This window comes from Pseudorca crassidens, chromosome 11 (assembly GCF_039906515.1).
Source record: "Pseudorca crassidens isolate mPseCra1 chromosome 11, mPseCra1.hap1, whole genome shotgun sequence".
NCBI classification, from domain to species: Eukaryota; Metazoa; Chordata; class Mammalia; order Artiodactyla; family Delphinidae; genus Pseudorca; species Pseudorca crassidens.
In genome coordinates this window covers 91647046-91670189 of record NC_090306.1, presented here as the reverse complement: position 1 = coordinate 91670189, position 23144 = coordinate 91647046, and the positions used below count along the sequence as shown (strand labels likewise).

The 23144-nt window shown below is 40.5% G+C and overlaps 1 protein-coding gene across 1 annotated transcript; it reads left to right on the top strand.

Annotated features, from left to right (window-relative positions):
• Nucleotides 1-195: 195 nt before the first annotated feature.
• Nucleotides 196-21239, top strand: RTCB (RNA 2',3'-cyclic phosphate and 5'-OH ligase). Its single transcript, XM_067697865.1, has 12 exons — nt 196-391; nt 3096-3174; nt 4336-4403; nt 5521-5620; nt 7670-7826; nt 9603-9759; nt 10982-11141; nt 12422-12597; nt 13101-13289; nt 13976-14086; nt 15479-15598; nt 19227-21239. Exons 1-12 carry the CDS (start codon nt 299-301, stop codon nt 19332-19334), a joined length of 1518 nt encoding a protein of 505 aa, XP_067553966.1. The 5' UTR covers nt 196-298; the 3' UTR covers nt 19335-21239.
• Nucleotides 21240-23144: the final 1905 nt, after the last annotated feature.

The window sequence follows — 23144 nt, the reverse complement described above, 5'->3', positions numbered from 1 at the left end:
GGATAACTAGATCATACTAAAAACTACTGCACTGCATTTAGCCTAGCTTTAGCCTAGAAGAAAATGACTAGTTAACATCCAAAAAGTAAACACTAGAGGACAGTCTAACTTAAAAAAAAAAAAAAAAAGCGATTGGTGCGACGAGTTTTGAGCCTCGGCGCTAGCCGTCGCCCATCCTGCCGCGGAGCTGGCCGCGCCTGCGCGTTGAGTTCCGGAAGTTGGTGTTTCGGTCAGCGGGACAACGCGGCAGCGGCTCTTCAAAGCGAAGCCGGGAGTTTTCGCCACTCTTGTCGCCGCCATGAGCCGCAGTTATAACGATGAACTGCAGTTCTTGGAAAAGGTCAATAAAAGCTGCTGGAGAATCAAGAAGGGCTTCGTGCCCAACATGCAGGTGAGGCGGGGGAGCAGGACCCGGTGTCGGGGCCTTCCCGGCTGGGGGCCCGCGGTGCGTCTTTACCCACCCGGCCCGGTCTCCTCCGAGCCCTCCCGACCCCTCGCGCGCCGGAGAGGCCCCCGCCCACAGCAAAGTTCCCATCCCACCCCACCCACTCCTCCCGCCTCCGGGGCTGCCCAGCCTAGGGCGGCCCCACCTCACGGATGGAGCGGTCCCCGAACCGCGAGGACGAGCAAAGCGGAGTGCGTCCAGGGAATCCCAGTAAATACGAAATTGGCCTTTGCAAAGCGTCTTCACACAGAAGTCTCATGAACGCACCGTGAGATGTGTTACGTCCCTGAGCCTTAGAGACATTAGTGGGCTTTTACTAGGTGGCACAGCCAGTCCGGGGTGCAGTTGCTGGGACTGAACTCCGCTTCTCTGAGTCATACCAGTCATTTACATAACGTTTACTGACCTGTGTTCGCTGAACCAAGTTTCTAGCATTCACTGCTCCGTGTTGGGTTTGTTGTTGTTTTTTTAATTGACATGCGCGGGGTTTTAATACAACGATCTTGCTTCTCGTGGCAACCTAGAAAGTTCACAGGGCAGGTTTTTTCTTTTTAATGTGCACTTTTTAGTAGGGCTTTGAGCGTGAGTCGGTTACACGGCTTCCTTTACTCACCCAGTAGAAGCTCAGCTAAGACGTGATGTCCAGTTCACTTATTTTTCCTCTGACAGGATGACGTCTTCCCGATGGAGACTTGGGAGCCCGATACCAGAGAGTTTGAAAGCCAGGTCTCTGTATCTCTTGGGCTTCCTTGTCATTTGTGCTTATGGTCTTCCATTAAAATGAAGAAGGCGGCATTTGTGAGGTTTTGGTGCATATGTTGTTAGACGGCTTTTGAAATCCCTTTAGGTGCCCTGCAAGTGTATTGAAGGTTTGTGATCCTGCGTCTTGGTAGAAGTTCCTGATAGCTGCTCCACCCTCTTACTCAATATTAAAACTTATTGAGCGCCCCCTATGAGCAAAGCACTTAGCTAGACGCTGAGCGGAGAAAAAGCCCATAGTCGCAAACCTCCCTTTTGCTCTGTTTTTTCCTTTGACTAGTTTCTTTTTATGGAATCCAGTTCCCTGCATGGAGTAGAAAATAAAAAGCATATGACCATCCTAAGAGAATTGTAACACACACTGTTATGTTCCGTCAGCAATTCTAGCTTAACTTTTGATGCACACACTCCTGCTAATTCAGCTTGGGGACAAGTCTGATTTTTGCTAGGCAGTTCCAGTTGAACTATTTGAACAACACTTTACTACCACCCCTCCCTTGGGAAGGGGGAGTTGAAATCTTGATATATTGCTCTTAAAAAGTTACTGACCTTTATGGTAGGCTTGTGTTGTATTCCCAGTCTCATGAGAGTAGTGAACTTCACACTTACAATTCCCTATCTCTCTTGCTTAATCTCCATTCCTCCTGTAAGAACCGTGTGCTGCACTAAAAATTCCTCTTTGTTCCTTAAAAATACTTCTCTCCCATCTTTACGTCATCTTTCCATTCAGCTCCTAAATGTGTTGCTGCTGCTCCAGTAATGTCTCTTGTCTTTAAAGAGCCAGCTCAGTGTTCACAAAAAGTTAACAAACTGTGAAGCGCACCCCCACCCCGGCTACCGCCTCCCTAGACTGTTGAGCCCCTTCTTCATCAGATTCTTCCGTAGTACTCTGTGCTTCTATTACAGCACTTGCCTCATTGCACTCTACGTTTTCTAGTCTGAGCTTCATGCTAGACTAGAAGTTCCACAACATCACGATCTTGCACATTCTCTGTATCTCCCCTACTGCGCAGTACAGTGCCTGACACATAATGAGTCCTCAGCAAATGTTTGGTGAATTAATAAATGTGGCCCTTTGGAAAATTGAGACGATTTCCATAACTGGTATTGTTATTCATGCAGTGGTAAGATGCACAAGTCATCTTTCTGATAAATAAATTTCCTTGTCCAGATGATTGTTAAATCTTTGGTTCTTCAATGCTAGGCAGATCCTTCATAATATTTGATCTCTGATTAAAATGTTCTGTCCTTTGGTGTTGCATAATCATGTCTTCCATTGCCCTTTGTGTGCCTCTATTGTCAAGCTTTTTTATCCCCTTAAAATTACATAGATGGTAAAACTAAGCACACAGCTTTATAGCTACCTGTTAAAATTTTTTTACTCACTGTTTACCTAAGTACAGATTTGTAAATCAGAATAGGACACAGTAAAGTGTAGTGTGCTGTTGTCTTAGACCTAGAAAAGGTACACTTAGGTCAGATGACTGCATTTTTATGTTTAGATCTGAGTTTTTGATTCATTTATTTTTTTCAAAACCTACTGATATTTTAGAAGCACAAGAATACTGAGACCTTTGGCCTTAGAGCATTGTTGGAAGACGTTTCTTTATCACACACACACACAAAATATTTTACCTGTTGAACTTTTAAATATGGCCTATGAGAGTAGGAGAATAAACAAAATGATCTGTGAACATTATAAAATACACTTTTAAGATATAAAGATGGGAACATCTTGTAAGAAGTTTTCTGCTTGTTTAAGGTAGCGTGAAAGTGTTTTATAAAGAGTAAAGCAAAATAAATATTGCCTACAGTGTTTGTATTCTGTCCTGTACTTATATACATCAGGTCCATGTGCTTAGACATAATTCTTCCTTTTCTTTGGTACCAGGTTGAAGGAGTTTTCTATGTGAATGATGCTCTGGAAAAATTAATGTTTGAAGAATTAAGGAATGCCTGTCGAGGTGGTGGTAAGTAAATTAGAGTTTGACATGTGGCGGTACAAGTAGTGTCTACCTTGTGGCCTGAAAAATGGTAACTCAAAGAATTATAATTTAAAAATACAAAAGTGTTGTCAAGGAATGATCAAGACTTCAAATGAGACGAGAACCCGTTACTTATTCTTGATCACATTGTTAGCCACCTGGCCTTGTAGGAAGCACTTGGAGCTGGATGGACCTGATTGGTTTTGCACCTAACCTCGGACAGTAATAACAAGAGCTACCATTTATTGTGCACTTACTATGTGCCAGGCACTTTACATAGGTTATCTCATGTAATTCTTAAAGTAACTCTAAGAGGATATCTCCATTTTACAGATGTTTAAGTCAAGGCTCAGTGAAGTTAAGTCATTTTAATTTGTGCAAGGTTGCACAGTCTCTCAGTGACAGAATCAGAATTCAGATCCAGGAGTGTCTAATTACAAAGTCAGTGCACTGATTAGCCTCATTGAACTTCAGTTTTCTCATCTGTAAAAGAGAGTTTATAACACCTATCTTGCAAGACTACAGGGAGGTTTAGAGATAAATGTATAAAACTGTAATATAATGTTCTAGTGGTGATGGTAGAATAGAAGTCTAGTTTTAACCGTTTTATTTTTTTAGTCAACAAACCTAAAATAAATAAGTCTCATCCTGCCCCCCACCAGGGTGTGCTGACTTGTCTGAAATGACACACAGCCAGTGACAGAGCTGAGATTAGAACTCCAGATCCCCTGACTCTCCATCTAGTGTTTTCCCAACTCTTCCAAATTGCCCTTCTTTGTCACTTAGAATACAACCAGTACTTTTTTTTGATATATATTATGAACAGTTAAAAGAACCCTTTTTTTATACTGACAACATAAGGTATAATGATTATGTTTCACATCTCCCTGTACAGTATTTGCAAGCAATCCTCCGTGGTATGCACAGAATACTGACAGCATGTTTGTAATTATTCTGGTTGCCCTCACTACCTTCCTGTGCGTGTGCTGCCTTCTTTTCCACTTCATCTCAAACACCCTTTTATGCTTTGTTGTTTTAGCAGTCCTAGCCGCTACCCCTTCATTAACGCAATCTAGAAAAGTATGAATACACTTCAGCTAAAAATCAAATATGTCCTCTTTTCTAATATTGAAATTTTGTTTTCAGGTGTTGGTGGCTTCCTGCCAGCCATGAAACAAATTGGCAATGTGGCCGCCCTGCCTGGGATTGTTCATGTGAGTCTATGTTCACAGTTTTAATCACTCATATTTTTTTTTAGTCTGAAAGTTTGTTGAATGGATGAATGGCCATGCCTAACTGATAGTGGTGTCATTTAGACAGTGACCTTCAAACATCTAGAAATAACCATGGAATTTAAAGAAATAACTGAGTCTAGGTAACATCTCAGTTTCTGGTTGCCTTTAGCCAGAATCTATAAGTGTTTGAGAACCTTTGAAGTAGATTTTGTTTTCTTGTTGTACACATTATTCTTATATCAGTTTGCCACCAGTGAAAGTTTCACGGTGGCCTCATTTAAGAGGTTGATTGCAGAAAGACTGGCAAGAATTGTAAGGGTTAGGACTGAGGGGAGGGACAAAGGGCAATATAGCTGTTGTGGATATGATTGGAAAAGGAGGGTGGCGGCGATGGTGGGGATAGAACTGGATGGTACAAGTGGGGCCCTCACCCGAGTCTACATTCAGATTCCAGCATTAGAGGTAGATGTTAAATCCACTCAACAGACATTTTCTGAGGTCTTTATGCCGGTTTCTCTGCTGGGCACTTGGGAGGAGAAGTGAAAAGACATGGCTTGTGCATTTAAGGAACTCGTAAGTGTCCAGGTGTCTGCATGTATTCCTACCATGTTTTGACCTCCATTCTTCCTGGGTCAGTATCCTTTTCTAGGCCCCAGATGTAGAAATTGTACAGTTTTCATACCATCAAATGGATTACATTTGTCTCTGATTGCTTAAACACTAAGGACCTGTGTAAATCAGGTATTTTCCTCCTGTCAGCCTGACATGACCACAATCTGTCAATCATCTTTAAAATGTAATAATGCGTTAAAGTTAGTATGTGGTCCTCCTATATCATGTGGTACTAAGGTTTTTCTCTTTTCAATTTTCTTAGTTAATGTCAGACTTTGTAAAAAAGTTTTTCCTGCTATATTTGGCTTTATGATTAGGAATTTTTTACACCTAATTTCCACCAATAGAGAAGATTTCATGAAAACAGAATCTTGATTTAGGGAAGGCTTCAGCCCCCCAGCCTATTTGAGAGTTAGTGTCAGGTCTATCAGGCAGCCAGAGTGCCAGTGAGAAAACTGTATTTTATTTTCTAATTCTCTTTCAGCGATCCATTGGGCTTCCTGATGTCCATTCAGGTTATGGGTTTGCTATTGGGAATATGGCAGCTTTTGATATGAATGACCCTGAAGCAGTGGTATCCCCAGGTAAGGTCACTCAGGTGTGTAGCTTCTCTCAGAATCGTAGCCTTTCTAAAATAGAGCACAGCTGCATTTTGTGTGTGAATGTCAGCCTCATCATATTCTATCATTTCTTTTCCCCATTTACTGAGAGAATTAATTGTGGACACTCAGAGGCTACTAAAATATCAAGTAAAGCATATATTTATTTAAAGTTATTTGGGCTCCTACTGTGTGCCAGGCACTATTCAGACATGGGCTACAAAAGAAACTGAAACACTTCCCTGGCAAATTATACATCTTCTTTGTATCCCAGTTATGTCTTAGGCAAATTGTAGTTAATAATGTTATTTACTACATAGCATTATTGTGAGGATTAAATTCATTAAGCTTTGTTAAAATACTTAGAACAATGCTGGACACATAGGAAGTAATTGATAAGTGTTTACTCTCATTAGCATCATTATTAGTCACTTGTAGTTGTATACTTCTTTTCTGCTGTGGTGTGCTTTCACTGAAAATGTTTCACGCTGGAAGTAATATCTTTGCGTTCAGAGGCTGAAAAAAAGATGAAAGGTTGAATCGTGTCTTGAGAGTTCTGCCTCCAGCAGCAGTGGACAAGGTAATTTCAGGCAATCCTTTGCCGAGAACAACGAGAAAAGCTGCGTGAAATTTTTAAAACAGAGCCAAAAATGCATCTGTTGAAACCATAAAAATCTACAGAGGCAGTAAGAATTTGTGAGGCTGAGATCCAGAGGAAAAGTGCAGATACGTGAGCCCAACATTTAGCACTATTTTTCTCTTGAGGAAATGGCAGATTTGAATCAGTAAGGACACGTGATTTGAACAATCCTGTTACAAACTTGACACCTTGATCTCTCATATACATGTGTGGTTGTGCATGCATCCACATTACAGTACATCCAAGAACTGTAGAGTACACATTCTTTTCAAGTGCACACAGAATGTTTACCAAAATTGACCATATACTGAGCCGTAAAGCATGTCTCAAGTTTCAAAGCATTGAAATCATACATCAGCAGTTCTCAAACTTCGGGCCCAAGACCCCTTTACGTTCTTAAAATTATTGAGGGTTGATCTCAAAGGCTTTTATCAATGTTTACCTTACTGGAAATTAAAACTGAGAAAGTTTAGAAACAGTAATACACAAGGACATGTCTCATTACCCCTCAGAGCAAGCATGTTATCACATGTCATGTAGCCTTTGGAAAACTTCACTGTACAGTAGAGAGAATTGTATTGTTATACAATTAATCCTAAAGGCCTGAAAGAATTCTTGGGTCACACCTAAGAACCACTGATATAGAGGATACTATCCTACCACAGCAGAATTAAGTTAGAAATCACTAATAACAATAAAAACCTGGGGGGAAAAAAACTGTTTATGAGTTAAGCAATGCATTTAAATAACCCATGGGTCAAAAACAAAAAATCCTAATGGAAACTACAGAATAATTTTAACTGATGTTAATTTAAAAAATACCTGTCTAAAAATTGTGGGTTACTGTTAACGCCATACTTGGATAGAAGTATATAGCCTTCAGTGCGCAAATTAGAAAAGAAGAAAGGCTGCAGTGTCAATGATCTAAGCATCCATCTCAAAAAGTTAGAAAAAGAACAACTAATTAAACCCAGAAAATGTAGATAGGTGGAAATAATTGAGCAAGATTAATGAAACAATATACAGTGGTAAGGACCAACAAAGCCAAAAGTTGGTTCTTTGAAAAGACTAATAGAATTCATAAACCCCTGACAAGAGTGATCAAGAAAAAAAGAGAAGCATGTAATTCAAATTTTAATCTCTAGTCTAGATGTTACTTCTTGTTCATTACTGCCTCCTTGACCCACAAAGTACCTTTAGTATGTATTTACTTTAAATTTTGTTGTCCTCAGACTTTACCCACAGAGAACCACTTTGTTGGCTCCTTTAAAACATAGCTATTTTTAAAAGAGTGGCTGTCTTTTAAACCCTTTATTAATAGTGGGAAACCACAGGTAACAAAGCCTAACTACCTGGTTTTGCTAATATTTGACTAACTTTTCTCTATTTTGTAGGTGGCGTCGGATTTGACATCAACTGTGGTGTCCGCTTGCTAAGAACCAATTTAGACGAAAGTGATGTCCAGCCTGTGAAGGAGCAACTTGCCCAAGCTATGTTCGACCACATTCCTGTTGGGGTGGGGTCGAAAGGCGTCATCCCAATGAATGCCAAGTAAGAATGAAAGCTGCCAGTAAAGGGAGCGAGAGATAATAATCACACGACCCTCACGTTCATTTCCAGTGTAGGACACTTAGGAGATGGGGATTGTTCAGTCACTGTTGAAGAAGTGGTAACAAATTGTTTTTTTAAGCATGAGGTCTGTAATATTCATTAGAGACATTAGTCAATTCATGTTCATCATGACAGCCTTTGACATATGGTAGAATTCATAATAGAATAATATCCATTGATGATTACTGAGCACTTCCTATATGCAGAGCACTGTGCTGTAGTGTAGGTGTATATCATTTTGTGTAGATAATAACCCTAATATTATTCTTAGTTCACAAGAAAGGAAACTGAAGTTTAAAGAGATAATAGTAAATAAGCTAGTAAGTAAAGTCAGGATTCAAACCAAGGATCTTTTGGCTTCAGAGGCTGTATTCTGAACCCCACTGTCCTTTGTCAGTGAACCTGTATTGACAACCTTCCTTTTTGGATGATAGCACTGAGTGTGTTCTTCACCTAAGATGTTGTGTATTTCCAAAGTAGAAAATTCAATGTAAAGCTACAGCACAGTGGCCTTTTACATGGCCGTTGATGTACTGTCATAGCTCGTATAAAGCTGTGCGCCTTACACTTTGCAGAAGGGTGTGCTTAATAAGTATGTATCATTAATATCTTCTGTTTTATCTAAAAGTTCATGTGAATTTTGCATTCTATTCAAATATATGTACAGACATTAATATTAAAATGTCTTTAGCTATTACCTGTTATACAACTCCCCTTTACCAAAAAACAAAAAAACGTGGAGTAAAATTGATACATTTGGAAGATGCTTATTCTGTGACTTTATGTGGTCCCTGAATGCAGTCCCACTTTGAAAAGCATACCTGGAACATCTAAATAAATTCCAAGCATCTTTACAAATATTTTAGGTAGGAATTTTGTCCTAATAAGTAATGTTTGAAATGGGCTGTTGTGGGGAGGGCCCATTGATCATTGTAATCTCTCCGGATGGTATTTTGTAAGAGGGCTAGACCTTAGGTGAAGATCAGAGCTTTTTCCTTCTAAGGGTTTAACGTTGTGCACCTCAGCTTCAAAGTGCGGGTGCAGTAAAGCGACGTAGTACTTCTGTGAAGGTGGGAATAGACCTTAAAATTTAACCTGTGTTGGGCTTCCCTGGTGGCGCAGTGGTTGAGAGTCCACCTGCTGATGCCCTGGTCCGGGAAGATCCCACATGCCACGGAGCAGCTGGGCCCGTGAGCCATGGCCACTGAGCCTGCGCGTCCGGAGCCTGTGCTCCACAACGGTGAGAGGCCCGCGTACCGCAAAAAAAAAAAAAAAATTTAACCTGTGTTGCCTGAGGACATTGAGATAGCTTTGTTTGTTAGTTGTAATTTTTCATAAGTTACTATGAAAAGTTAGTGTAGCTGTAGTAAAGTTGGCGGCAGATAATGATATTTGATTATGGTTATAAATTTTCTGTGGCTGCTTAATCACTGCCTCATAGAATTCAGGATCAGAGAGATAAATAAGATTTGAAAAGTATGAGGGGCTGTGTCAATGTCAAGAACATTGGCATTTATAATTTTAATATTCAATTATTTATGTAACCGCTTTTCCTCAAAAAACTAGAGTTGCTGAGAGCATGAACTACATCTAGCACGATGCCTGATACACAGGCATAGTCAATATAGTTCTTCCTTTTGCCCTTTGAGATGTGGTCATCTTTAGATTTTGATCTGCCTTGGCTGTGAAATGACCTGCACCTTGTTACTCACTCAGAGACTTGGAGGAGGCCTTGGAGATGGGTGTGGACTGGTCCCTAAGGGAAGGCTATGCCTGGGCTGAAGACAAGGAGCACTGCGAGGAGTACGGAAGGATGCTGCAAGCCGACCCCAGTAAGGTCTCTGCCAGGGCCAAAAAGAGAGGCCTTCCCCAGGTAGCGCTCACTTTGCAGGGGAAATGTTCATTTTTTTCATATTTTGTTTTTGTTGGGAGGAAGAAAAAAATCTGTCTTCCATGTAGTAAATATACCCCAGCTTTTTTCACATCAAAAGGAACACAAACTTGTTTATGCTTCATTGTTAATCTTTTAAAAAGCTATCAGGAGCTTGTAGATGTTCATAAAATAAAACAAGATATCATGAATTAGAAGTGGATGGGAGGAAAACGGGATATGATTATGAGGCTTAAAATGTATACCAGGGCTTCCCTGGTGGTGCAGTGGTTGAGAGTCCACCTGCCAATGCAGGGGGCACAGGTTCGTGCCCCGGTCCGGGAAGATCCCACATGCCGCGGAGCGGCTGGGCCCGTGAGCCATGGCCACTGAGCCTGCACGTCCGGAGCCTGTGCTCCGCAACGGGAGAGGTCACAACAGTGAGAGGCCTGCGTACCGCAAAAAAAAAAAATGTATACCAAAATTGCATATGTACAAACTTGGACAATCTACAGATTTGGCTGAAAGTTTTCTAGCATCCAAGATGACAGCAGATACCTTGTCGGTTCATGGTATCCATGAGATAAAAATATACCCGATGTTTGAAATTCACAGCAAATTGTGATGGCTTTGCCACTAATTCACTGTGACCTTGGGCAAGTCTCTTTTGCCTGTCTGGGTCTCATTTTCTCATCCAAAAATTGAGATAGTTAAAACTAGGCAGTCTCTAAGACTGTTCCAACACTGCCATCCTTTGGGTCCGTAAAGCATCTGTTAGCTCCAGTTATGGGATATATTCTTCCAGTGATGGATAGTGGTAGGTGTCAGTGAACTCACAGATATTTCAAAAATCATTTGAACTTGGACTTTGTGTAAGAGTCAACATTCACCAGAGTTCACCCCAAAATTTGACCCTTCTCTCCGTGATGTTTAAATTGTCCTGTGAGCCATTTGGTGGTTTGAGTTTTCATTTATGATGCTTTTAATGTGCTGTGCCTCAAGCAAATAATGATATAATAAACGCAGGAACTGGTCTACATTATTTTAGTTGTGTGGGATATTACTTTAAGTGAATGAAGCGTTTCTAAGCTTAGAAGTTTTTTTGTTAACGCTATATGTGTGGTTATCTTTTTATTTTTATTGGGTTTTTTTACCTATTTGCTTTGCAAATGGATTTTTTCAAACCTGAATGCAGCTATTTTATCAGACATTCTTACATTTGCAGTTGGGGACTCTGGGAGCAGGCAACCACTATGCAGAAATCCAGGTTGTGGATGAGATTTTCAATGAGTATGCTGCTAGGAAAATGGGCATCGACCATAAGGGACAGGTGTGTGTGATGATCCACAGTGGAAGCAGAGGCTTGGGCCACCAAGTAGCCACAGGTATTTTCTGGACCTAATTTTTGACTTGGTGCTAAAATGTACATTTTGTGGGGAACCATATAGAGACTAAAGGGAGAAAGTGCTGGAACTGTACTGTGCAGGATTTTACCCTGGTTTTCCTAACTAGCAGAAATTAACTGCACTGGGCCTTAACTTACTTGTCTGAAAAAAATGGGAATAATAATTATTTCATATGGTGTTGTCAAAGGCTCCAGTTACCATATTTACTCTTACAGGTTACTATTACTGTCTGACCAAGAAAGAGCAGTAAAGACTTCAAATTGTAGAGTTTATGATATATGCGGGAATATGTCTTAGACACCTACCTGTACGGCAAGATTAAGTGTTATAGTGGATTCAGAGATGAAATAGCAAGGGCTCTGCCCTCAAATTGTCTCATGAGAGAGATGTCATGTTCATTAAGAAGAAAAAGTAAAGACAGAAGGTATAGTAATTGATAAAATACTATGGAAGAGACAGAAGTGTTTAGGGAAAAGATTTTAGAGATGACTTCATGGACACATAACATGTGCAGTTTGAACAATCACACACGCAGAACATTCATGACCAAAAGACAGTGTGAACAAAAGCAGGAGGCAGGGAAATAGTAGAAAGGTCACTTTGGACCGTTTGTATGATGAGTGAAAGGATTTATGAATATAGGAAAAGTTATATAGACACGTGGAATTACTGTAAACTCTAAATTGCAATTATGGTTCATCCTTGTATGTACATTTAATTCTATGGGAATCTAAAAATTTGTGCCAGCCTGGCCTGTTAGAATATTTTGTCTAGCAAATATATGGAGCATTGACTAGTATTTCTGAACTTTCTACTGAGTTCTGCTTTACACTTTATCATGGATTTGATTTGCATGCAGAAGGTCTAGCAACTTACCTCCAGTTCTTTTCAGTTAAGTCACTAAAAATTATTTTTAAAAACCATGATGGCAATAAAACGTATTTTATTACTTCTCATTCATGCACATGCCAGGAAGGGAGTAAGTAACTCAGACCACCTTGCATTCCCCTTGCAAGTCCTCGAGGGCAGGTGTTCTCTTTGGAGCCTGCATATATTGTGTCACATAGCTCTGACAGAAGATTCTCAGTAAATATATCTTGACCAATAAATAGATGAGCTCAGAAACACTTTAAAGGGAAAATGGTATTTTACTTGTTTCTTTGTAGAATGGTTTTGAATCTAGCCCACTTTTCTGCAATAAATCTGAATTATAAAGGGAAAGCTGACTGGTTTGGACTTGTTGTGCTCTCTCCTTTCAGATGCGCTGGTAGCTATGGAAAAAGCCATGAAGAGAGACAAGATTATAGTCAATGACCGTCAGTTGGCTTGTGCTCGAATCGCTTCCACAGAGGGTCAGGACTACCTGAAGGGAATGGCAGCGGCCGGGAACTATGCCTGGGTCAACCGCTCTTCCATGACCTTCTTAACCCGTCAGGTACAGTTGAGGTTGCTTGTCTGTTCCCAGTTATACATGATGAAGTTAAGTAATTTAAAACATAGTGTATTCAAATCTAAGCCTGTAGAATTTGGTTTTGGAAATGTATGTAATAGATATTCAGAATATTGGCGAAGTGTCCAAGCTTTCGGTGTGTCCTTAAGCTAACTCAGCAGGGTATCAGGAGAGGGGAGAAGAGAAGCCAGAATTATTCCTAGAATTTACCTTGAGCAGCGGAGAGGGTAGAAGTGCCGTTCACTGAGATTCAGAAGGCTGAAGAAGAAGCACCTCTGATGGGTTTGGTCAAGACTAGTTGGAGTTTATGGAGTGGAGTTTGCTCTGTGGTCTAAAGACAGTTTTTGTCCTTTACATGAAGGTTAATAATTCTGCTATTTTTGAACTCTTAAATCCTTCACTCCCTTCCAACAGACCTTCCAGAATCAATAAGATAAGTTCTGAAGAGCTGGTTCTGCCACTTTTAACGTAAGCTTTTTTTCTCTTAGGCTTTTGCCAAGGTCTTCAACACAACCCCTGATGACTTGGACCTACATGTGATCTATGATGTTTCTCACAATATTGCCAAAGTAGAACAGCATGTGGTGGATGGAAAGGAACGGACTCTGTTAGTACACAGGAAGGGATCCACCCGAGCTTTCCCTCCTCACCATCCCCTCATTGCGGTTGATTACCAAGTACGTACTGAGCCATTTGTGGTTTTAAGCAGCGGGGGCATGATTTAGACAGTTCTAAATACGTAAGAATTTAAACAGGAAAGCAGCAATTGTGAAAAGAAAACAGTCTGTCATCCATGAGAACAGTGATTTCCAGTCTTCTCTGAAGCATGACTCCCCCCATCATCTGTGCTTACAGTGTGCTGTAGTGCTGCATGGAGAATATTCTACTCCATTAAGATGCACTAAGATTATCTTTTTAAGGCCTTTGAATGATTAGAAGACAGGATTAAGATTAAACTCAGTCTGTTTCATTCCTCTTATCCTTTTGGTGTCTGGCTGTGATAGAGTTAGAAAGACCCTTAACCTACCATTTCACAGATGAGGAAACAAGCCTGAGAGGGCAGATGCCTTGCTCGGGATAGTTCTTCCTAAAAACACTTCACTACAAATTTGAGTTTTGCTTTGCTCTTACCTTCAGGCTGTCTTCTGCTGCCTTCCTGGTCCTCACATTTTTCCTCCCATCCTCTTCCCTTCCCTCTCAACTATCAAAGAATCAGAATAATATCTTAATATAGTTGTGAGCACAGTGCATTTAAAGGCCCTGGTTTCTCCACAGTCCTCCAATGCAAGAGGAAATTTAAATCTCAGACAGGAAGCTCCTGCTTTTCTAAATTTTAACATGTTTGATTTGTGTGCTTCCTCAGCTCACTGGACAACCTGTGCTCATTGGCGGCACCATGGGAACCTGTAGCTATGTTCTCACTGGCACTGAGCAGGGCATGACCGAGACCTTTGGAACAACTTGTCATGGAGCGGTGAGTTATGAAAACAGTGTAGTCAGTGTAGTCACTGTTCTCTTCAGTGTAGTCATTGTTTTGCATTTTGACAGGTAAATGTACTTGGTTGAGCATTAACAAAGTTGAGGTTTGGGTTTGTCTTGTCTTCTACCTGAATTTTTCCCCGTAATATATACTGTCTAGTGAACTAACTGAGGTCACCAAGTATCTCAACCTTAGTGGGGTCATTGTACGGCCAGGGACTGTTCCTCAACTCTGTGAGTCCACAAAATCCAGATCGAGGAATTATCACACTACCGTAACTGATAAAACTTTACCTGATGCAAATTTACATCAAACTGTATCTCAATGATTCACAGACCTAGCCATTAGCATAATTTGTTCCTTACTGGGTGGGTCCACTCGAGATTTGGAGGATATGCCCCATTTTGCAAATCAGGACCCATGTGTAGACTGCACACCTATTTCAGTATATTGCCTCTTCTAAGCCAGGGGTTGGTAAACTTTCTATAAAGCACCAGACAGTAAATATTTTAGGCTTTGGGGGCCATAAGATCTCTGTAGCAGCTATTCTATTGTGCCATTTTAGTAGAAAAGCAGCCATAGACAATACATAAACAAATAGGTATTGCTGTGTACTAATAAAACTGTATTTACAAAAACAGGTAATAGTCCAGATTTGGCCCACAAACCAGTTTTCCAGCTGCTCTTCTAAGCCATCAAAGTTCTTAGCTGGTGATGGAGTGGAAAATAGAAACTGTCTATGATACCTTCTCAGTAGGACAGAGCCTCACATATATATTAACCCTACTTTTTTTCCTCTGATCCTTTCTCATTTTCAGTTGCCTCCCAACTCCTAACTTTAACCCAGTGATCAAAACCATCTCCCCACACACATTAGCAGTGTTTCAGGGCATTTTCTGTTGTCGCAGTGGGGGAGGGGAATTGTGCTATTGGCATCTAGTGGGTAGAGGGCAAGGATGCCGCTAAAGTATGGGACAGTCCCCACAACAGTTACCTCATCCAAGATGTCAGTAAGTGCTAAGGTGGAGAAACTGTTTTAAACCACAGAGAGCACAAAGTTTTTGTGATGATAGACATACTGATTACAATTTTAAATTAACATATTTATATGTAATTGATAATTAGTAGTGATTAGATACACAAAACTAAGTCTTTAAATGCTAAATGCTTTGTAGATGTAAATTTGTCTTCCAAAAGGATGAGTCTTAAAACAAAAAGCACATTACAGTGTTGATTAAATAGAAAAAGACTCTCTTATTTCTTCTTTTAGTTTAAAAAGAAGTCAGGGAAAAGGCATATGATCCTAAGGGTTTAAATAATTGCTGGGATTGAACATAAATTGGAGCTCAGAATTTATAAATGAAGTTCATTCCTTTCCCAATCTAGGGCCGTGCACTGTCCCGAGCAAAGTCAAGGCGTAATTTAGATTTCCAGGACGTCCTAGACAAATTGGCAGACATGGGAATTGCAATCCGTGTTGCCTCACCCAAGCTGGTTATGGAAGAGGTAAGTGAAATTTTGATAAGTATTCAGCATAAAACTGTTTATAATTTATGCCAGTACCTGGAGACAGCAATTTTTAGTATTGCTAATAGAAATGGTTTTTTTAAAAGTAACCTCAGTTACAGTCTATCATTGTCTTCTCTTTTGTTTGGAGGTTAATTATGAGCTGGGTCCATAAGAATGATTTTTACCATTCATGTATAGTCTTTGTCTACATATTACAAGCTTTAAATTTAGTTTGAGCTAACTCATCTTAACCTTTCTTTTGCACAACTGTATACTTAACAGTTAAATTTGAAAGCAAATTTGAAAAGGTAGGGGGGAAATGTTTGAGAAAATGGGTTTTTTTTGATTCATAAGGGAGCAAAGATTTTGTTTAAATTACATGTATGTATATGTACACATATGTACATATTTAAATTAGAAGCAACATAACTTCCTTTTAAAAGTTTAAGAGAAAAGAAAAATTGTCATCAGAAATTCTGTGCCATGACATAACTATTACCTCCTTTTTTTAAGATGCTTATTGCCATTTTTTCCCTAAATGCTTTTTTTAAACTGGTTATAATCATAGTTTACAAACATTTTATAGTCCTTTTTAAAATTTAACACATTATTATAATATTGTTTACGTCATTTTTAACGACTGAGAAATATTCTACTAGCTAAGTTCCCTAAGTTTCTGCCCATAGTGGATATTCAAGTAGTTTCCACATCTTTGCTACTCTATATTAAGTTGTACTGTGTGTCTTCATGCCTGAATCTTTCCTTCAGATGTTTTAATAATTAGAGTGAAATCTCAAAAGCAGAATTACTGCGTTAAAGAGTATGACAAAGCTTTATTTTTTGTTTTTTTGGGGTTTTTTTTGTGTGTGTGTGGTACGCGGGCCTCTCACTGCTGTGGCCTCTCCCGTTGTGGAGCACAGGCTCCAGACGCGCAGGCTCAGCGACCTTGGCTCACGGGCCCAGCCGCTCTGCGGCATGTGGGTTCTTCCCGGACCGGGACATGAACCCGCGTCCCCTGCATCCGCAGGCGGACTCTCAACCACTGCGCCACCAGGGAAGCCCCAAAGCTTTATTTTTTAACAACTTAATTTTTCACCTGATTTTAATTAAGAGGTTTTAGAAAATACCAAGAAGAAAACATCTAGAATTCCACCAATCAGAGATAACCACTATTAACATTTGGTATACTTTTTACTTGCACATTTTATATATGATTTTTTTCACTCATCCAGCTAATACTTATTAAACATCTGCTATAGTTAGGAACTGTTCTAGGTGCTAGGGATATTGCAGTGAACAAAACAAACATAAATCCTTTCCTGTGAAACTTACCAAATAGTAAAATGTATAGTGTGTAGAATGATGGTAAGTGCTACAAAGTAAAAATGGGAAGGGGGATAGGGAGAGACTGGGAGTGGGTGCAGTTTTAGATAGGGTGTAGTGAGGTGGTATTTGAGTGAAGACCTGAGCGGGGTAAGGGAACAGGCTATGTGGGTATCTAGGGGTAAGCTTTCCAGGCAGGGAGGATGGCAAGTGCAGAAACTCTGAGGCCAGATCACACTTGGAGGTTCAAGAAACAGTGTGGAGGCCAGCGTGACTGGAGCGAGCAAGAGGGAGAGGAGGTTAGAGAGGTAGGGTCACCAGATCGTGTGGGTCCTTGTTTTTTCCTTTACAAATGGATTTTTGCTCTTCCTCTGAGTGAGATGAGGGGAAGACTTGGGAGAATTTTGAGCAGAAGAATAACATGATCTAACTGATGTGTTTGCATGCTGTTGAGAAGAATCTAGAAGAGAAATTGAAGATGCAGGAAAGAGTGGGGAATTACTAGAGAAGTGTCCTTGAGTAGATGAAAGGAGATGGGATCTGGTGGGGTTGGTCTTTGCTAGGAGCTTAGGTAATTCATCCTTAATAAAAGGAGAGAAGGTACAGATGCTGGTAGTCAGGGAAGATATGGCAAGAGAGTTTATGGAGATTCTTTTCTGGTTGTTTCTGTTTTTTCAGTGTAATAGGAAGTAGGGCCAGCAACTGAGAGTGAGGATGCAGGAGAAGGTATAAAATCATCATCTAAGAAAGTGATTGGCCTAGTGAAATTTTGGGTGATTGCCAGGACAGCGTCAAGGGCCCACTTGAGCTTAAATTCAGTGGTTGGGTGTTTTTCAGCTACATCCAACTGTATAGGTGCTGGCATGAAATAGATGTTGAGTTTCCTTTAACCAGGGTTGCAAGTAAAGGAGAAGCAAGGTTGTTGAAGGGTGTTGCAAAGGGATTGTGGGTCTCGTGGGGTTAAAGGATTGTTGGAGGTGGAAACCTAGGCTGTCTGGGGTGCTGGGAGCTGAGACTGTGGAGGAGTTGTAATCATTGGTTATGACGAGTTCTTGGGACTCTGGGAGAGAATGGCAGAGGTAAACATTGAAGGAGAGGGAATCAAGAAACTAGGAAGCCAAGTTACTGAAAGAATCCTCTTCCTGGATATTGAAATCATTCTGAATTACAGCAGGAGAGGGTGAGGGTGACCCAGGAGCTACAAAACTTTAAGTAACAATGGGGATCAGACTCTAGCAGATGATTGCAGCAACAAGAGTAGTGGGTGGTATAAATGGTGACTGCAACATTCAAAACTGGGAGAAAGGAGGGAGAATGGTCTGAAAGGAACCATGAAGAGCAAGGACACCTGTCCCACCTCTCAACCTCATGGCATGACCCAGTTTGGGAGAGAAAACAGCTACCACTTCAGAAAGTTGGAAGCAGAAGTAATATCCTCAGCAGAGGTCCATGTTTCAGCAAGAACAAGAAAGTGAAGGGAGTGTTTAAAAAAGAAAGGAAGAAGTTCTTTGCCTTTGACTCAATGGAAGGAGTTCAGAGGCCACAGTTTTTAAAAGTTTTTAAAAAACACAGTTTTTAAAAAACAAATGTTTCAGAAACTGGAAGGGAATAGGAGATGGGCTAGAAAGGGGTGTGTACAGAGCCCCCACGGGAATCAGTCTGAGAGGCCTAAGCTTGCTGTGTTGACATGAATGGAGATAAAGGGTGTGTGTGGTGAGATTTGTTCTAATGGTGGCAAGACAGAAGGAAGGGGGGAGGTCTTACTAGAAACTCACAGAAATAAATTGTATGTGTATGTATGTATGCATGCATATATGTAGTGTTAGTTATATATATGAATGTAATAACCTTTCCTTATTGTGAGGGTTATACATGGTCATTCCAGGAATTTTGACAACTGTAGAAATATCTAATAAAAGAAAATCAAAACTGCTAATAACTCCACCATCCAAAGACAGTTACCACAAACAGGATGATTTGGTACATTTCCTTCCAGTTGGGTATTAGTGTATATGCTTTATTCAATTACATTTACTGCTTTTCCTACTTATACAAGTGATATATGTTCTTTGGGGAAATTTAGAGAAATACAGAAAAAATATAAAACAAGATGAGAGTGTTATTATACTACTCCCTTACCAACACTGAGCTTCATCTTTTTTTAAACCTTTGCCTATTTGATAGGCAAAAAAAGAAAAAACAAAACCAACTCAGTACTGTTTGAATGTGCATTTTTTAAATTACAAGTGAACATTAATGCTTTTAAAGATTCCATTTTAACTAGACTTTTCCTCCCCTGCAGGCACCTGAGTCTTATAAGAATGTGACTGATGTGGTGAACACCTGCCATGATGCCGGAATCAGCAAGAAGGCCATTAAACTGACACCGATTGCTGTTATCAAAGGATAGAACCCTGACGGCAGCCACTGGACACCACTGACCCTCACTGAAGTGGACGTGGACTGAAATGCTCTTCAGACATCAGACTCGAGACCTGACAGGTTCCAGGGTGTGCAGGTGTAGCTGCCCGTTCCAGAATGGCTGGTGGGGAGGCTCCTGATTCAGGAACCAATGTTGTAAACTTTCCTTCTGGGAGGAGTCACAATGCCTGCATTTGGAAAGGGATGTATATGCTTCCTCCCTGATTATCCCACAGGTTTTTAGGAAAGTCTGTTAGGGGGTGGGGGTAAGTCAAGAAACTGCCTTACTCAGTCATACAAGTCTTTAATCATCAGAATGAAGTTCTTTACACCAACCTTTGTTTCCAGCCTGAGAGGTGTCATGAAGAACATTGTATTAAATAGGAAGGTTTGGGAATGTTTCTTTTTGCCCTCTGTTTGTCAGTTTATCCATTTAGCCACTCATATACCCGCTTCCCCTGCACTGAGCAAAACCCTAAATACCATTCTTACTTGGAGCATATAAAAGGGTCATAGCAAGATGTTAGATGGATAATGAGATACGTTATGGAGGGGTTATGTGTGGAGGCGTAGGGATAGGGACCCAAAAGAGAAAGTAATTCATCATAGACTTGCTACCTTTGTCATTCTAACTATGAGGCAGACTTCTGACTTCCGTGTAAAAGTGGCATCAGCTGGTATCTTTAATTAGGCCTAGTCTGGCAGACTTTTCTTGAATAATAACTTGCACAGCAGCAGCAGAGAACCCTCAGATAATACAGATATCTTTACATTTATGATTGAATTATTATAAAAGCATCAAAAGGCCGCAGCTATGATGTTAATGGTTACTCTGTGTTGACAGGTTGGCTAGTCCTTGTGCCACCTAATCAGATTAGGTATTATATATACTGTGACACCCAAAGATGTTAACGTTATAGGTTACTAAGGCCATAGTTGAGTCTAAATAGCCAGTAAAATAGAAGAATCTAATAAAGTTGTAATACGTTGTTTATATTTTGTGCTTAATGTTTTATGGCTTAGGATAATTAGTATTTTTTCTTGGTTCACTTTGGACAGTGCTTCTGTTTTCTGATTTTCTCCCTGGTTGCTTTCAGAGATGCACCCTAAAAGATATTCTTTTCTAACACTTACCTCTCAACATATAATAAAACCCCCCATTGGAGTGTCTTCTAAATGCTGTTTGGAAGACTAGAGAAAAGCAGACTTCCTCTGAAAAATGTATGATATGAAATAGCATGTCTTGACTCTGAGCACTCGGTAACTTTAATGGTTTTGATGGTAGAGTTTGAAAGTTATCAGTAAGTTAGTAATTGTAATGCGATAATTATGCATTAGTTATGCCTCCAGATTGGACCAGCAACTGTTGTGCACAGATGACTTAAGGATGTAGGTTACCTGTGAAGGCTGGAGGGCATTTAAAGATGAGAAACAGGCTTCTGGCAAGTGCTAGATTCTCTAGAGATGAGGCAACACTGAGTGTCTGAGTGGACTTCCTCTAACTGGGCTTTCCCAATGATGTTGTTTGAAACAGATTCATAGCAAAGTCCTCTCCCAAAACTAACTGATGTCAGTGCAAGAAATGCTGCAGATCGTCTTAAATACATAGGTTGCGTTTTATTGGATGCTTTGAAAGTCACTCTTTGGGAAGGGAAGAGGGGAGCAGGTGAGGAGGAGAAATAGAGAAGGATGGTTTGTGCCATGGCATTTCTGTATTATAAGCTTTTCTTATATGTAGCATTTCTACCAAACTTGACCCTATTAATGACCTTGGAAAGTAATGGTTAATATTTTGAGTTCAAAAAGAAAACTACAAACATTGTTTTCCTTGTTCTAAAGATGTTATTTTCCCATTTGAGGCAAAAAGCCACTTAAAAGTGAATGTTCAAATGAAGCTGATGTAACGGACTGTTTTTACTGCCCTGAGTAAAAGAACCCCATGCCTGGGCGCATGGACGCAGCTGGGAAAACCCTTTGATAAGGCACTGTCTGGTTTTCTCAGGCATGAAGATGAGTCTTATTACTATGCACATATTTGTCCCTTTTTCAGCCCTCTAAAGTCAGTAGGTTTATCATTAATATTTTCAAAAGCACTGCCGTTCACACATTGATGATGGGCTGTATCATTCCTGTCATCAGCATATGGTTGGGAAAACCAGTTCATGAGATATAAACAAAATATGAACATTCACTAATTTTCTAATTTTGTGAATATTTTGTGGAGCAACAAGGAACTGAAGGTTTTTTTTTTAGGTTTTCCTATTTTGTTTGCGTAAGACTGCTTTTTTCCCCTCATGTTCATTTTAAAGTTTCTTTCTCCTATTTCTGAAAATTGCCTTTAAGCATCACCTATATTGCTGGAGTGTTTGCAACTCTCTGTGCCTGCTATTCCAATACACAACTAACATAGCCTCTCTGTCCGTACTTCTCACCTATGTCCTTATTGTTACATCTGCTCCATTGCTTGACTATGTAGGATTTTCATGTTGTCCAGAGAGCATGATTTGGGTCCATCTGGATCAGTTGAGTTTGAAGATGCTGTTAATTATTAATCAAGCACCTTGGAGTATGCAAAGTTGTTATGATAGATTCTGATCTTTAAAAGATCTTGCTTTAGGGCTTCCCTGGTGGCACAGTGGTTGAGAGTCCGCCTGCCGACGCAGGGGACACGGGTTCGTGCCCTGGTCCGGGAAGATCCCACATGCCGCGGAGCGGCTGGGCCCGTAAGCCATGGCTGCTGAGCCTGCACGTCCGGAGCCTGTGCTCTGCAACAGGAGAGGCCACAACGGTGAGAGGCCCGCATACCGCAAAAAAAAAAAAAGATCTTGCTTTAAAACTAATATCTGAAACACCAGTGATCCGAAGAGAAGATAATGTTATAAGGGGAACATGTCATAGAGAACTGAGTAGTGATTGAAGTTGTACCTTGCAGACAGACATGTTGTAAATGAACAAAGTGCCAAGCATATAGTAGGTGCTTAACACATTAAAAATCATCATTCCTGGGGTGAGGGATCAGAGAAAAAGAAAAAATCACCATTCCTGCTTTGCAGTTTACCCAACATTTTTACATATGGTTTTAGTCCTTAATAAATGAGGGAGGACTGACAGGCAGGGTCGACGCCCCTACTCAGCCTTGAAGCAGTTACAGAAGACTGACCATTGCCCCTTGCTTCCCATTAGAATGTGGGAGTAAAATCTCTGAGGGGGGGATGAAACAGAAGGTGAGGGGGCAGGGCACAACCTTTAAAAGAATGACATAGCCATAGGACATGACAAAAACTGGTTAGAACCAACTAGATCCAAGATGGTGAAAGATTCACCTTCCAATGGACCTTTGAGCCTCATTATATGCTCATTGTAATACATTAGCATATGCTGAATGACATGACACCCACAGGTGTCATGACAGTTCCTAGGCCGACCATCAAAGGTCAAAAAGTGAGTGGTGGCCCAGTTTCTGGAAATCTCCACCCCTTCTCCAAAATAGTTAGAATAATCCTCCCACTCATTAGCCTATGAAATTACCCAGCCCATAAAAACTAACAACCCCATATTCCAGGGCCTCTAGCCTTTTGAGATGGACTGCATTCTGTATGTGGAATGTGTATCTCTCTAAATAAGTTCACTTCTTATCTAAAAGGAGGGAAGGAGGATTGTGTGAGCCATTCACTGGAATTTAATGAAGTTGGCAAGATAGGTATTATCGCATCATTACAAATTAGAACGAAGCCTCAAAGATCAAGCAGCTTGCGGACCTCCCTGGTGGTGCAGTGGTTAAGAATCCGCCTGCCAATGC